Here is a 13548-nt window from a genome sequence, read left to right as displayed (position 1 = left end):
TGTTTACATAATATATGTGTGTGTGTGTACTGTGTATATTTATTATGTAGATATAAACACACACACATGCAGTATATATTTAAGAGTCTGGTCTGGTCTGGTCTGATCTGATCTGATTTGGTCTGATCTGATCTGGTCTGGTCTGGTCTGGTCTAGTCTGATCTGGTCTGGAGCGACGCACCGCGGCCGAGGCGCTGCTGTAGATGGATCTGAGGGCCGATCCGGGCGAGCCGCTGCTTGGTCTGATTTGGTCTGGTCTGATTTGGTCTGGTCTGATTTGGTCTGGTCTGATTTGGTCTGGTCTGATTTGGTCTGGTCTGATTTGGTCTGGTCTGATTTGGTCTGGTTTGGTCTGGTCTGGTCTGATTTGGTCTGGTCTGATTTGGTCTGGTCTGATTTGGTCTGGTCTGATTTGGTCTGGTCTGATCTGATTTGGTCTGGTCTGGTCTGGTCTAGTCTGGTCTGGTCTAGTCTGGTCTGATCTGGTCTGATCTGGTCTGGAGCGACGCACCGCGGCCGAGGCGCTGCTGTAGATGGATCTGAGGGCCGATCCGGGCGAGCCGCTGCTGCTGGGAGGATTGATCCGCTTCTCCTTCTGTCTGCGGTTACAGAACCAGACGCGCACCACCTCCTTCTCCATGTGCAGCTGATCCGCGATCAGTGTGATCTCCTCCGACGACGGCTTCGGACTCTGCTGCAGATCACACAGTAACACTAAACATCAGTCGCCGGCCCAGAAGAGCTGCCAGATGCCACCGCGAGCTCTGCTGTCCTCTAGTGCTCACCTCCAGGAAGCTCTTCTCTAAGGCCAGACGGATGCTGGTCTCGATGCTGGTGCGCTTCTTGCGCCGGCGGTTCAGACTCTCACAGAGACCCGGAGACATCTCGCTCGCACTCGACACCACGCAGTCCGCAGACATGTGCTCTGAGCAAACACACACCAACCGCTTCATATTAGAAGTACTCATTAAAGAATAATATTTCCAGTGGCATTTCTAACTATTTTAACCTTATTAGATAAATGCATCGTCTTTTATGTCACATTCTCAAATTTAATCAATAAATTAATTCAGAGTAATAAGACACTTTAGAACAATTTAAATCAGTGTCATTTCTTGCAGCACAAAAGCTGCATTTAGATGTATTTAAACTGTTTGCAGCTCAGAAAACATTTACATATGCATAAATCATCTTATAAGCAGGATTATTATAATGAACTTAAACTAAAGCTCAAACCATAAAAAATTCATTACTTGAAATAAAATAAATGTTAATGATTATATACACACGCTCGCACACACTCACACACGCTAGCACACTCACACGCTCGCACACACGCTCGCACACTCACACTCACACACTCACACGCTCGCACGCTCACACTCACACACTCACACACTCACACACTCACACACTCACACACACTAGCACACTCACACGCTAGCACACTCACACGCTCGCACACTCACACACGCTAGCACACTCACACACGCTAGCACACTCACACTTACACGCTCGCACACTCACACTCACACAGACACACACACCTCAGCTTGTTGCCAAAGCAACATTTTCTATTTTAATTTAGTTTAACTTTATGTACTAAAATAAACAAACTAAAACAGAAATATTTATTAGTAACTACATAGATGTTTTTTTAAATCAAAAACTACTAAAAATGACAAAAACATACAAATTACTAAAACTTATAATATAATAAAATATTAAATAAAAACAAATTCATAATATTAATAAAAATGATATAGTATCTGCTTATATGGTATTTGTTTTAAATAGAACATTTTAAATTTAATTAGCAAAAATGTTTTGTCTGTAACTCACAATATTAATCTCTATTGATATTGATTTTATACAACAGGTCAATAAACATGCAATTGTGCAGATATTCAGAAAGAACAGCACACTTGCTCAAGTGATGCAGATTAACAACACACACAATATAAATATAAGCCGTAAACCTATACAGGGCATTTTTGCACCCATATCTTAAATTGTAATCTTGAGTATATAGAATTTGGGGTCATTGTAACTGTTCTACTGGACGACATGACGCAGAGTAAGTGTGCTCAATCAAGAACTGGTCATGTGTGTGTTTTGTTTTCAAAGTGAGTGACGCTCAATATTACACACATCTCTCAGCGCTGGAACTATATGAGTGCATAAGCACGATTCCGGGACTGTCTGTGTTTATGGTATTACTCTGAATCTGCAGAAGAAAGCTGTTCTCACCTGCGTCGTTCAGCCATTTCTCCAGCAGAGGTTTGAGTTTGCACATGTTCTTGAAGCTCAGGTTCAAGGCCTCGAATCTGGAGATGGTGGTCTGACTGAAGTCGTTTCCGTAGAGTTTCCCCATCGCCAGCCCCACATCGCCCTGACACACACACACACACAAACACGTTTACTTAGCTATCTAAATGGGTTTTTCCGTAGAGTTTCCCCATCGCCAGCCCCACATCGCCCTGACACACACACACACACGTTTACTTAGCTATCTAAATGGGTTTTCACTGTGGCGTCGAGCCGCCTTCAAATCGCTGAGTTCAGAATGGTTTCATTTGTATTTTGGTGTGTTTAGTGATTCTGAATGGAGCCGTATAGTAGTTTATATGCAGTCCTTTGGCATCTCCCTGTGGTATTGTTTAAATCTACAATAAGAGCTCATTTGTAATTTACCATTTACTAATACATTTTTAAAGTTTCTTGTTAACATACTATTTTTTTTTTTAAAAGCGAGATGCAACGCAACAGTCAAACGTATCCGTTTACACAGAAATGCAATGGAAAAGCAGAAAGCTGTGCAGAACTACTACTGCATGTATGATATTTAATGCTGCTGCTGCTTTCATTCATTGTCAATAATCGTCTATTACTGCTGTTATACTGACAGTCAGCAAGAGTCTGAATCGCCTCGACTTCGAGTTGAACTCTAAATATTTAGCATTTTTCTTATTTCTGAATGCACAGGATAGTTTTAAATACAGTATTTGCCTTCAAGATTTCATGCATATCTTCTGCAAACACGTGAGTTTGTTGTACGTTCGCACCACACTGAACAGAACTTTCTTTAACCAGATGATTCATAAAGAGAATATTACTTGAATCATGTGACAGTTTTAAGCTGACTAGCTAAAATCTTAATTCAAACGTTCAGAAAAAATACTATTTTTTGCCATATCACCGAGTCCCAGATGACAAGAGCTACAATATTAGACACTGAATATCAACGCAGAACCGTATTAATCAACCATCACATTTCCAGCAGTGATTCACTTTCATAGCAGATACTCAAAACACAATCAACAGAGCGAAGGGCGGTCGCTTTAGCTCACTAATATCTGATCAAGATAAACTCACCGAACCGCGATGCGATACTCCGCGATCACAGACGGACGCAGCACATCAGCGACAGCGAACGCATCCGACGGAGAACACCGAGACGAGCGAAACACAAAGACTACATCTAGAAGTGCCGCATCCATAATGAAAGTTAATCAGTATGCAGCTGATTAAAGCCGTATGCAAATCTCACTCCCCGTTGCTCATTAGAAGAGCACCGCTTTGAAGTTCTGCACGGACCTCTGAAAGCTTTCTGCATAATTCAACATGTTTCATAAATATTTATCAGCTCATTAGCATATTAATTGGATAGCTTTTAGGACAGAGTTACGGCGAGGGAGAAGTGAGACAAGGCCAATTACCAGCCGTGTGTGACTGTTTTAATTACTGGGGGGAGGGGGGGGGGTTCCCAGCATGCAACACAGCTAGGATGAAAGAATGTGTCGCTAATGACCGCCATCTCAAAGCATCCCGGAGTCAAACTGGACAAGCTCGTTTATACAAAACAACATGTCAAAGAACAGGGATGACGAAGCCTTAACTCACCGGCCAACTGAGATCAACCACTGCGAATGCTTTAATTTTTTGGCAAACAAAATGCTGCTCAACAGGGATTAACGATTAAAATAAAAACAAAGATGAAAAATTGTGATTATTCCTTAAAAAATTATGTTCTAATTATTATTATCATCATATATTAAGATTATATCATTATTTTTTCGATGATATATTATTAATATCATTTCTGAGATGTGCACTTTGATGTGTACAGCCCTACTTTTGATTTATTTAACCAGAATTTTCCAAATTCCGTGATATTCCGTGTTACACAGTGCATTGATTGGTTCTGTTTTCTGCATCACAGTCTGGGCGTGCTGTACCTGCGCGGTGAGGGCGAAGCTGCTCTGCGCGGGGCTTTGAGGTAGATGCGTCAGGAGACTCTGAGCTTGCAGGAGACCTGAGACACACAGACGAGTTAGAAACAGCGCTGAGGAGCAGGAATCAGCAGACGGAGGAGATGCTCGTACCGGTCTGACCCTGAGGAGACGGAGATATGATGAACTGCGGCTGAAACTGAGGACTGAGGGAGTGACCCGGCTGGACCAGGACGAACTGCTGCAGGTTCATGCCCTGCGGCTGCAGACGGGGTCCCAGCATGCAACACAGCTAGGATGAAAGAATGTGTCGCTAATGACCGCCATCTCAAAGCATCCCGGAGTCACACTGGACAAGCTCGTTTATACAAAACAACATGTCAAAGAACAGGGATGACGAAGCCTTAACTCACCGGCCAACTGAGATCAACCACTGCCTTCACCTGGTTAACGTTCTTCAGCGGTTTGAGGAGGGATCAGCAAATATTCTCTGTTTTCCCAGCCAGGATTTCTAAATTGTCCTGATTTTGGCTTTGTTTTTCTATTAACAGTCTCTCTGCTGTGATTGATCGATATGGATTTTTTGATGGACGATATATATACGATATCACGCCAATTTATTTAAAGATAGTAAAAATTACACAAATTTCTGAAATTAAATCTATATTTATTTCACATAATATTACTAAATGACTTAATTTGGAAATGAATAAATATGGGAAAAAATTTTTTTTACTTGGTTTTGCCGCAATTGGTCGATAATGTCTGATGCCTGCACGCTATTGGTCAAAATAACTTTCAGTATTACTTTTAGCAAGTGTGAAAACTATAGGAAAACAAAGCTAAAACCTGGACAGTTTAGGCGATTCAGAAATAGAGAAGAGTCACCCGACTGAATCAGTGGCGTTTGCTAAGGTCACTGTTACTAGTAGTGCTCCTACTGAACTAACCTCTAACTAATTAGTAGAGAGAGAGACAGAGAGACAGAGAGACAGAGAGACAGAGAGAGTGAGAGAGCGAGAGAGCGAGAGAGCGAGAGAGCGAGAGAGGGAGAGAGCGACAGAGAGACAGAGAGACAGAGAGAGTGAGAGAGCGAGAGAGCGAGAGAGCGAGAGAGCGAGAGAGCGAGAGAGCGAGAGAGCGAGAGAGCGAGAGAGCGAGAGAGCGAGAGAGCGAGAGAGCGAGAGAGCGAGAGAGCGAGAGAGCGAGAGAGCGAGAGAGCGAGAGAGCGAGAGAGCGAGAGAGCGAGAGAGCGAGAGAGCGAGAGAGCGAGAGAGCGAGAGAGCGAGAGAGCGAGAGAGCGAGAGAGCGAGAGAGCGAGAGAGCGAGAGAGCGAGAGAGAGAGAGAGAGAGAGAGAGAGAGAGCGAGAGTGAGAGTGAGAGAGTGAGAGAGAGAGTGAGAGAGTGTGTGTGTGTGTGTGTGTGAGAGAGAGAGAGAGAGTGTGAGTGAGTGCGAGAGAGTGATAAGGCACAACGCGTATACAGAGAACAGAAACATTTAAACTCAACTGCAGCACAAACTTTCCTATTAGACCTCAAGAACTCATTAATATTCATCAGCTTTAATTAAGCCATCATTCTGTGTTTGCCAATCATACGCTCCAATTCTGTGATGACTTTAATGCAATTATAGCAACTAGACTGAACTCCGCTCTCATATGCGACCCGATCAGAGTCAGTCATGAATAACGAGCAGCTCAAACATCTTCAACTACAGACTACTGCAGTGATGTTACAGTGACACTACAGTGACACTACAGTGACACTACAGGGACACTACAGGGACGTTACAGTGGCGCTACAGTGACGTTACAGCGGCGCTACAGTGACGTTACAGTGGCACTACAGTGGCGCTACAGTGATGTTACAGTGGCGCTACAGGGACGTTACAGTGACGCTACAGAGAGAGAGAGAGAGAGCGAGAGAGCGAGAGATGCATGTATTTGTTGCATAAATATCTGTTCTAGATTCAGTGTAAACACTATGCTTTGGCAATACACTGTAACAATTGTCATGCCAATAAAGCACGAATTGAATTGAATCGAGAGAGAGAGAGAGAGAGAGAGAGAGAGAGAGAGAGATGGACGCATGCAAGCACATGACTGATGTGTTTTACTGTAAAATATATCTATATTATAGTTACACAACGGCCTCTTCTGCTCACCGAGGCTGCATTTCTGACGTTACAGTGGCGCTACAGGGAAGTTACAGTGGCGCTACAGTAACCTTACAGTGGCGCTACAGTGATGTTACAGTGGCGCTACAGGGAAGTTACAGTGGCGCAACAGGGAAGTTACAGTGGCGCAACAGGGATGTTACAGTGACGCTACAGGGAAGTTACAGTGGCGCTACAGGGACGTTACAGTGGCGCTACAGGGATGTTACAGTGGCGCAACAGGGATGTTACAGTGGCGCTACAGTGGCGCTACAGTGGCGCTACAGTGACGCTACAGGGACGTTACAGTGGCGCTACAGTGATGTTACAGTGGCGCTACAGTGACGCTACAGGGAAGTTACAGTGACGCTACAGGGAAATGCATTTTATTTTTCAGGATTCACAGATGAACAGAAAGTTCAAAAGAACAATTGAAATTGGAATCTTTGGTAACATTATAAATGTCTTTACTGTTACTTTTGATCAACTGAATGTGAATTAAAGTAATAACTTCTTCGACCCCAAACATGTTTGAACAGTACTGTATGTCTTGCTAACAGAAGAGGGCATCAGAATAAACAGCTTCTCTCTATTATTGTGTGAATGAGCAGCCGCTCTCAGGCGCTTGTGGTCTGACTGCAGTGGGAGTGTCAGTGAATCGGACGTCTCTGATTGGACGGTGAGCTGTCAGTCACTTACAGAGGCGATCTGAATGGGCTGGGACAGTGTGATGGGCGTGGCCGCGGAGGCGGAGATACTGGCTCCAGTGGTGCTGTTCTGTTGACCTGCGGCCAGGAGCTGCGTCTGCGTCTGCAACAGCTGCGCAGACCCACAGAACACACAATCTGAAGCTTATACTTCTCAGGAATAATTCAGTTTAGACTTCATCTCTTTAGCATGTGTAAATAGCTCATACCTTGACTGTAAATTGTGAATCAAATTTAACCAAAACTAGGCCAAATTGAGCAATTATAATATCTTAAAGGGATAGTTCACCCAAAAGTGAAAATGTCTTCATTTACTCAAGATGTTGGAGCATCTTGAGTAAAAGATGACAGACAACTCTCTTTAAAAGCAGCAGCGTACTGGAGTTGTGTGATGCTCTATATTCTCACTGTACACTCCAGCGCTCCTCTCGTTAACGGAAACCTTGTTATGCAGCGCATATAAATTGTGCACAGATCTGCATACTCTCCTCCACCTGTTTCCGAGCGACAGAAGCGTGTTTAATCAATGATTCACGTACCTGCTGGAGCAGCGCTTGTGTCTGAACGCTGCTGACCGCTGCTTGACCGCTCGGTTTGTGGCCATCCAGACCGTTGGCCTGAGCTGCTGATGAACACATGAGGGTCAATCAGTGAGTCAAACACACACAGATGCAACGAATCAGCAGCTCGTAACTCACCTCCATGCGCTCCGTTCTCCATGCTGCCTTTGCTCAGATCTGCTGGATGGCTGCTGGAATCTGTGCAGAGAGAAAACAGAGCATCTAGCCAACATTTACAACAGCTGCTGACGACGCGCTACAGTAACCTTACAGTGGCGCTACAGTGATGTTACAGTGAAGTTACAGTGGCGCTACAGTGATGTTACAGTGACGCTACAGGGACGTTACAGTGGCGCTACAGTGATGTTACAGTGGCGCTACAGTGATGTTACAGTGGCGCTACAGTGACGCTACAGGGAAGTTACAGTGACGCTACAGTGATGCTACAGGGAAGTTACAGTAGCGCTACAGGGAAGTTACAGTGGCGCTACAGTAACCTTACAGTGGCGCTACAGTGATGTTACAGTGATGCTACAGGGAAGTTACAGTGGCGCTACAGTAACGTTACAGTGGCGCTACAGTGCCAAAATTACAAAATTAACATTTTGTTAATGAAAACTATGATGAAAAAGTTTGACGACAAGTTTTTTTCCCATGACTAAGACGAGACGATAATATGACTATATCAACATGCAATTTCATTGATGAAATAAGACGAGACTAAAATGTATTAAAAAAAATAAAAATGTTATTGCGGACTACTCTACACTCAAATGTCAAGTTTTCATTGACTAAAACTAGAATAAAATGTTGAGACTTTTACCCCTGGTTTCACAGACAAGGCTAGTCCCAGACTAAAATACATGTTTGAGCGGTCTCAACTGAAAATATCTTAAAATATGTCAGTGTCATTGTTCTGTGTCAAGATGCACACCTGTAATGTTTTTTTCTAAGGCATTTTTGTAAAAGTTGCTTAAATATCTTAATTTAACTAAGGCCTAGCCCTTACTTAAGCTAAGCCCTGTTTGTGAAACCGGGCCTTAGTCGTCTAAAGCTAAATATTATACAAATTAACAAGGACATTTAACACGGGACTAAGACTAAGAATAAAATTGAAAATAGCTGACAAAATTAACACTACATTACAGTAACAGTCCAGCGATGTTACAGTAGGGTTGCACGATTGATCGAATACGATTGTTATGCGTATCTTTCAGTGAAGCAGGGTTCTGTGATCAGTAGTAAATCTCCATCCGAAGGCCAGAGGGCACTCTCACACTGAAACTCCAGATATGCCCGCAGAAGAAAGGTAATGCATGTCGTTCCAGGGTTGTGGCTAGAAGGGATACCGTTGCGGCCGATTTGCGGATTAATTGCAAAATTTAACCATAATAGAGTTAAAGTTTATGAATTGTACGTGTTTACATACGCAAGGGATTTTAAACCATTCCAGTGTAAGGAAAGGGCGAAAGGGAACTGGATTTGTTACTTGCACATTGTTTTCTATGTTCACAGCCGCACACACACACATGAAGCACGCAAGACCGAACTGAACCCTCATTCATATCTCCTTCACTCCTTGCCTTTGAACAGACACATATTATGACAAAATAACGATCTCGACAATCATTTTGGTAAAAGCAGTTGGTTATGTTGTAAGTGAACGAGAACAGCTGAGAAAATAATCAGAGGTGTATCATTATATTGGATCCGTGCATCAGTTCTTAAAGGGACAGCAGCCTAATGCCTGATAATACCTGCTGCTGTCATTATGCTCATCAAACAACAAAACATGTTTTTGAGAAAGATGAATCTATATTAATTTATACAGTGAACACTATGGATGCCACAATTCTCAATATAATATTAACCGTTCAGTGCGACATCTACGGTTCAATACACGCTTGTCAATTGCGTTTTTTTTGGTTTTGCGTTTAAATAATATCCGAGTATTTCATTTCTCTCAGAATTGGCTCTGTGTGTGTGTCCGTGTGAGTGAGTGTGTGTGTCCATGAGTGTGTGTGCGTGAGTGTGTGTGTCCATGAGTGTGTACGTGAGTGTGTGTCTGTGAGTGTGTGTCCGTGAGTGTGTGTCTGTGAGTGTGTGTGTGTGTCCGTGAGTGTGTGTCCGTGAGTTCACGCCTCCCCGCTTATATTTGAAAAAGCAACACACGTTGACGTGTGCAATGAAAATGCAATGACATGCAATGACAAGCCTTTCTAAACCTGTTGTCCAACAAAAGAGAACATTATAACTTTTTATGTCACAACATCAGTCGAGTGTTTGAAATAAGTTCCTTTTGTGATCTGATGTGGCTTCTTATCAAAGAATGAGGCAGAAAATATATTCTATACTGTAATAAAGGCTATGTGATTAGAAATGGCTTACAAATATACTTATTACTTAATATGAAAATACCCGAGATGGCTTGAAAAACACAGATAAACGTGTGACTCTGGAGCACAAAAGCAGTGTTAAGTCGCTGGGGGATATTTGTAGCAATAGCCAACAATACATTGTATGGGTCACAATTATACATTTCTCTTTTATGCCAAAAATCATTAGGATATTAAGATCATGTTCCATGAAGATATTTAGTAAATCTCCTACCGTAAATATATCAAAACCTAATGTTTGATTAGTAATATGCATTGCTAAGAACTTCATTTGAACAACTTTAAAGATGATTTTCTCAATATTTAGATTTTTTTGCACCCTCAGATTCCAGATTTTCAAATATTGTCCGATCCTAACAAACCATACATCAATGGAAAGATTATTTATTCTGCTTTCAGATGATGTAGAAATCTCAATTTAAAAAAAAATTATCCTTAAGACTGGGTTTGTGCTCCAGGGTCACATATATTGTCGCAGGCGAGTGTTTATTGTCCTTACATTTCATCTTTCAAAACGTTTAACGTTATATCTTCTTTTTATTCAGTTACAGTGATATCTATATTAGGGATGGGCGGATCGATCCTTAAGTATCGATACTGATGTTTTATCGAAAGGATCGATCCTCACATAAAAATATCGATTCTGAAGTGCATTTTTATAAACCTTAATTTGATTTTCTTATCAAGAAATTCAGTGCATAAAATAAGCATTTAAGTGGAAAAATAGACTATATTAGCGAATAATTGTGTTGGATAGAACCATTTCTCCTGCTCATCGGAACACACGCAAATGCTGAAAGACGGAACCAGCCAATCACGGACAGCGTTCGCTGCTGACGCGTGGCTCAGTGTTTGTTCAGATAGAGCTGCGTTTCCCAAAAGCATCAGAAGCATAAGTAGATCTTAAGAAACCATTGCCACATTATTACATTACATTGTTACTATATGCATCAATGTAGAGGGTTGCAAAATCTTACTGACCCCAAACTTTTGTGTACATGTAATATTTATTTTAAATTGGCTAGTTTGTGCAAGTAAACTTATTTAAACTGGTTGTTAAAAGTTCAAATGGATTGTGTAATGTTGGGTAAAGTTGCAATTACCCATTTTATTTATTTATATACACACACACACACAAAGATAAGTGGCATAAGGCACAACGCGTATACAGAGAACAGAAACATTTAAACTCAACTGCAGCACAAACTTTCCTATTAGACCTCAAGAACTCATTAATATTCATCAGCTTTAATTAAGCCATCATTCTGTGTTTGCCAATCATACGCTCCAATTCTGTGATGACTTTAATGCAATTATAGCAACTAGACTGAACTCCGCTCTCATATGCGACCCGATCAGAGTCAGTCATGAATAACGAGCAGCTCAAACATCTTCAACTACAGACTACTGCAGTGATGTTACAGTGACATTACAGTGAAGTTACAGTGACACTACAGTGACACTACAGGGACACTACAGGGACGTTACAGTGGCGCTACAGTGATGTTACAGTGACGTTACAGCGGCGCTACAGTGACGTTACAGTGGCGCTACAGTGACGTTACAGTGGCGCTACAGGGACGTTACAGGGACGCTACAGGGAAGTTACAGTGACGTTACAGTGACGTTACAGCGGCGCTACAGTGACGTTACAGTGGCACTACAGTGACGTTACAGTGGCGCTACAGGGACGTTACAGGGACGCTACAGGGAAGTTACAGTGACGTTACAGTGACGTTACAGTGGCGCTACAGGGAAGTTACAGTGGCGTTACAGTAACCTTACAGTGGCGCTACAGTGATGTTACAGTGACGCTACAGGGAAGTTACAGTGGCGCAACAGGGAAGTTACAGTGGCGCAACAGGGATGTTACAGTGACGCTACAGGGAAGTTACAGTGGCGCTACAGGGACGTTACAGCGGCGCTACAGGGATGTTACAGTGGCGCAACAGGGATGTTACAGTGGCGCTACAGTGGCGCTACAGTGGCGCTACAGTGACGCTACAGGGACGTTACAGTGGCGCTACAGTGACGTTACAGTGGCGCTACAGGGACGTTACAGTGGCGCTACAGGGACGTTGCAGTGGCGCAACAGGGACGTTACAGTGGCGCAACAGGGATGTTACAGTGGCGCTACAGTGACGTTACAGTGACGCTACAGGGAAGTTACAGTGACGCTACAGTGATGTTACAGTGGCGCTACAGGGAAGTTACAGTGGCGCTACAGGGACGTTACAGTGGCGCTACAGTGACGTTACAGTGGCACTACAGTGCCAAAATTACAAAATTAACATTTTGTTAATGAAAACTATGATGAAAAAGTTTGACGACAAGTTTTTTTCCCATGACTAAGACGAGACGATAATATGACTATATCAACATGCAATTTCATTGATGAAATAAGACGAGACTAAAATGTATTAAAAAAAATAAAAATGTTATTGCGGACTACTCTACACTCAAATGTCAAGTTTTCATTGACTAAAACTAGAATAAAATGTTGAGACTTTTACCCCTGGTTTCACGATTCGAGCCACAGACCGTTTTCATTTGGTGACATTCATTATGGAAGGTCATAAATGAAATTTCACAACGTTAAATGTTCAAAGGTTTCACATGTTAATGTGAAGAACAACATTCAGGCTTGTGCACATCCATGAAGTCCAGAAGAGCATCAGGTGAAGATCAGACCCATCATCATCATCATCATCACAGTGTGGAAAACTGGGACACACTAGTATGCACACATATAAAAAACACAGTGCACACTGATAACACCCTGGATGTTCTGCAGGACCAGCAATGAGCTGCTCCTGAGACACGAGAATCTGAAAAAGCACAAGCATCCAAAGCACATCACACACAGCGCATTAGCGCTCAGAAATTAATCATTCATGAACACGGCGTTTGTACTCATGAATATTCATGAGCAGCTCTGTACATTTAATCCGCGCGATAAATAAATAGTGTGACGCGTCTCTCATCTGGAATGAAACTGACGTTTAAATTATGCACGAGAATGAAAAGCATTAAACAAGCTGGGCTGGTGTTATGCAAATTCGCATTTCACTCCTGCAGCTTTTAATGCAGCGCTAGTTCCTCCGGAGCGAATCATTCAATTCAACACGAGGCGCGTGAGAACCGGAAACTTTTCAGACTTTGTAACGCATTACCTGTTAGACAATATAAACATTCAACCCCCAACACACACACACACACACACACACACTCACACTCACACACTCTCTCACAGAGACACACACACACACACTCACTCTCTCTCACACACACACACACACACCCACACACACACACCCACTCACTCTCTCTCACACACACACACACACACCCACACACACACACCCACTCACTCTCTCTCACACACACACACTCTCTCTCTCTCTCACAGAGACACACACACTCTCTCACAGAGACACACACACACACACACACACACTCTCTCACACACACACACACTCACACTCTCTCTCTCTCACA

At 42.7% G+C, this 13548-nt stretch overlaps 1 protein-coding gene across 1 annotated transcript in view; it reads right to left on the bottom strand.

Moving 5' to 3' along the window:
* Window positions 1-13548, bottom strand: part of LOC107570067 (POU domain, class 2, transcription factor 1) — a 26720-nt gene that overhangs the window by 11999 nt on the left and 1173 nt on the right. The window contains exons 2-9 of the mRNA XM_016256258.1: window positions 7793-7852; window positions 7634-7719; window positions 7087-7206; window positions 4386-4494; window positions 4239-4315; window positions 2251-2392; window positions 786-925; window positions 512-694 (exon numbers count right to left, since the gene is read on the bottom strand). Coding sequence (XP_016111744.1) covers window positions 512-694; window positions 786-925; window positions 2251-2392; window positions 4239-4315; window positions 4386-4494; window positions 7087-7206; window positions 7634-7719; window positions 7793-7852 — 917 coding nt within the window. The remainder of the gene's footprint in view (window positions 1-511; window positions 695-785; window positions 926-2250; window positions 2393-4238; window positions 4316-4385; window positions 4495-7086; window positions 7207-7633; window positions 7720-7792; window positions 7853-13548) is intronic.

The sequence above is a fragment of the Sinocyclocheilus grahami genome, unplaced genomic scaffold (genome assembly GCF_001515645.1).
Source record: "Sinocyclocheilus grahami isolate Dianchi unplaced genomic scaffold, SAMN03320097.WGS_v1.1 scaffold1411.1, whole genome shotgun sequence".
NCBI classification, from domain to species: Eukaryota; Metazoa; Chordata; class Actinopteri; order Cypriniformes; family Cyprinidae; genus Sinocyclocheilus; species Sinocyclocheilus grahami.
The sequence above is the reverse complement of the archived record's forward strand: the minus strand, read 5'-3'. Positions and strand labels throughout refer to the sequence as shown.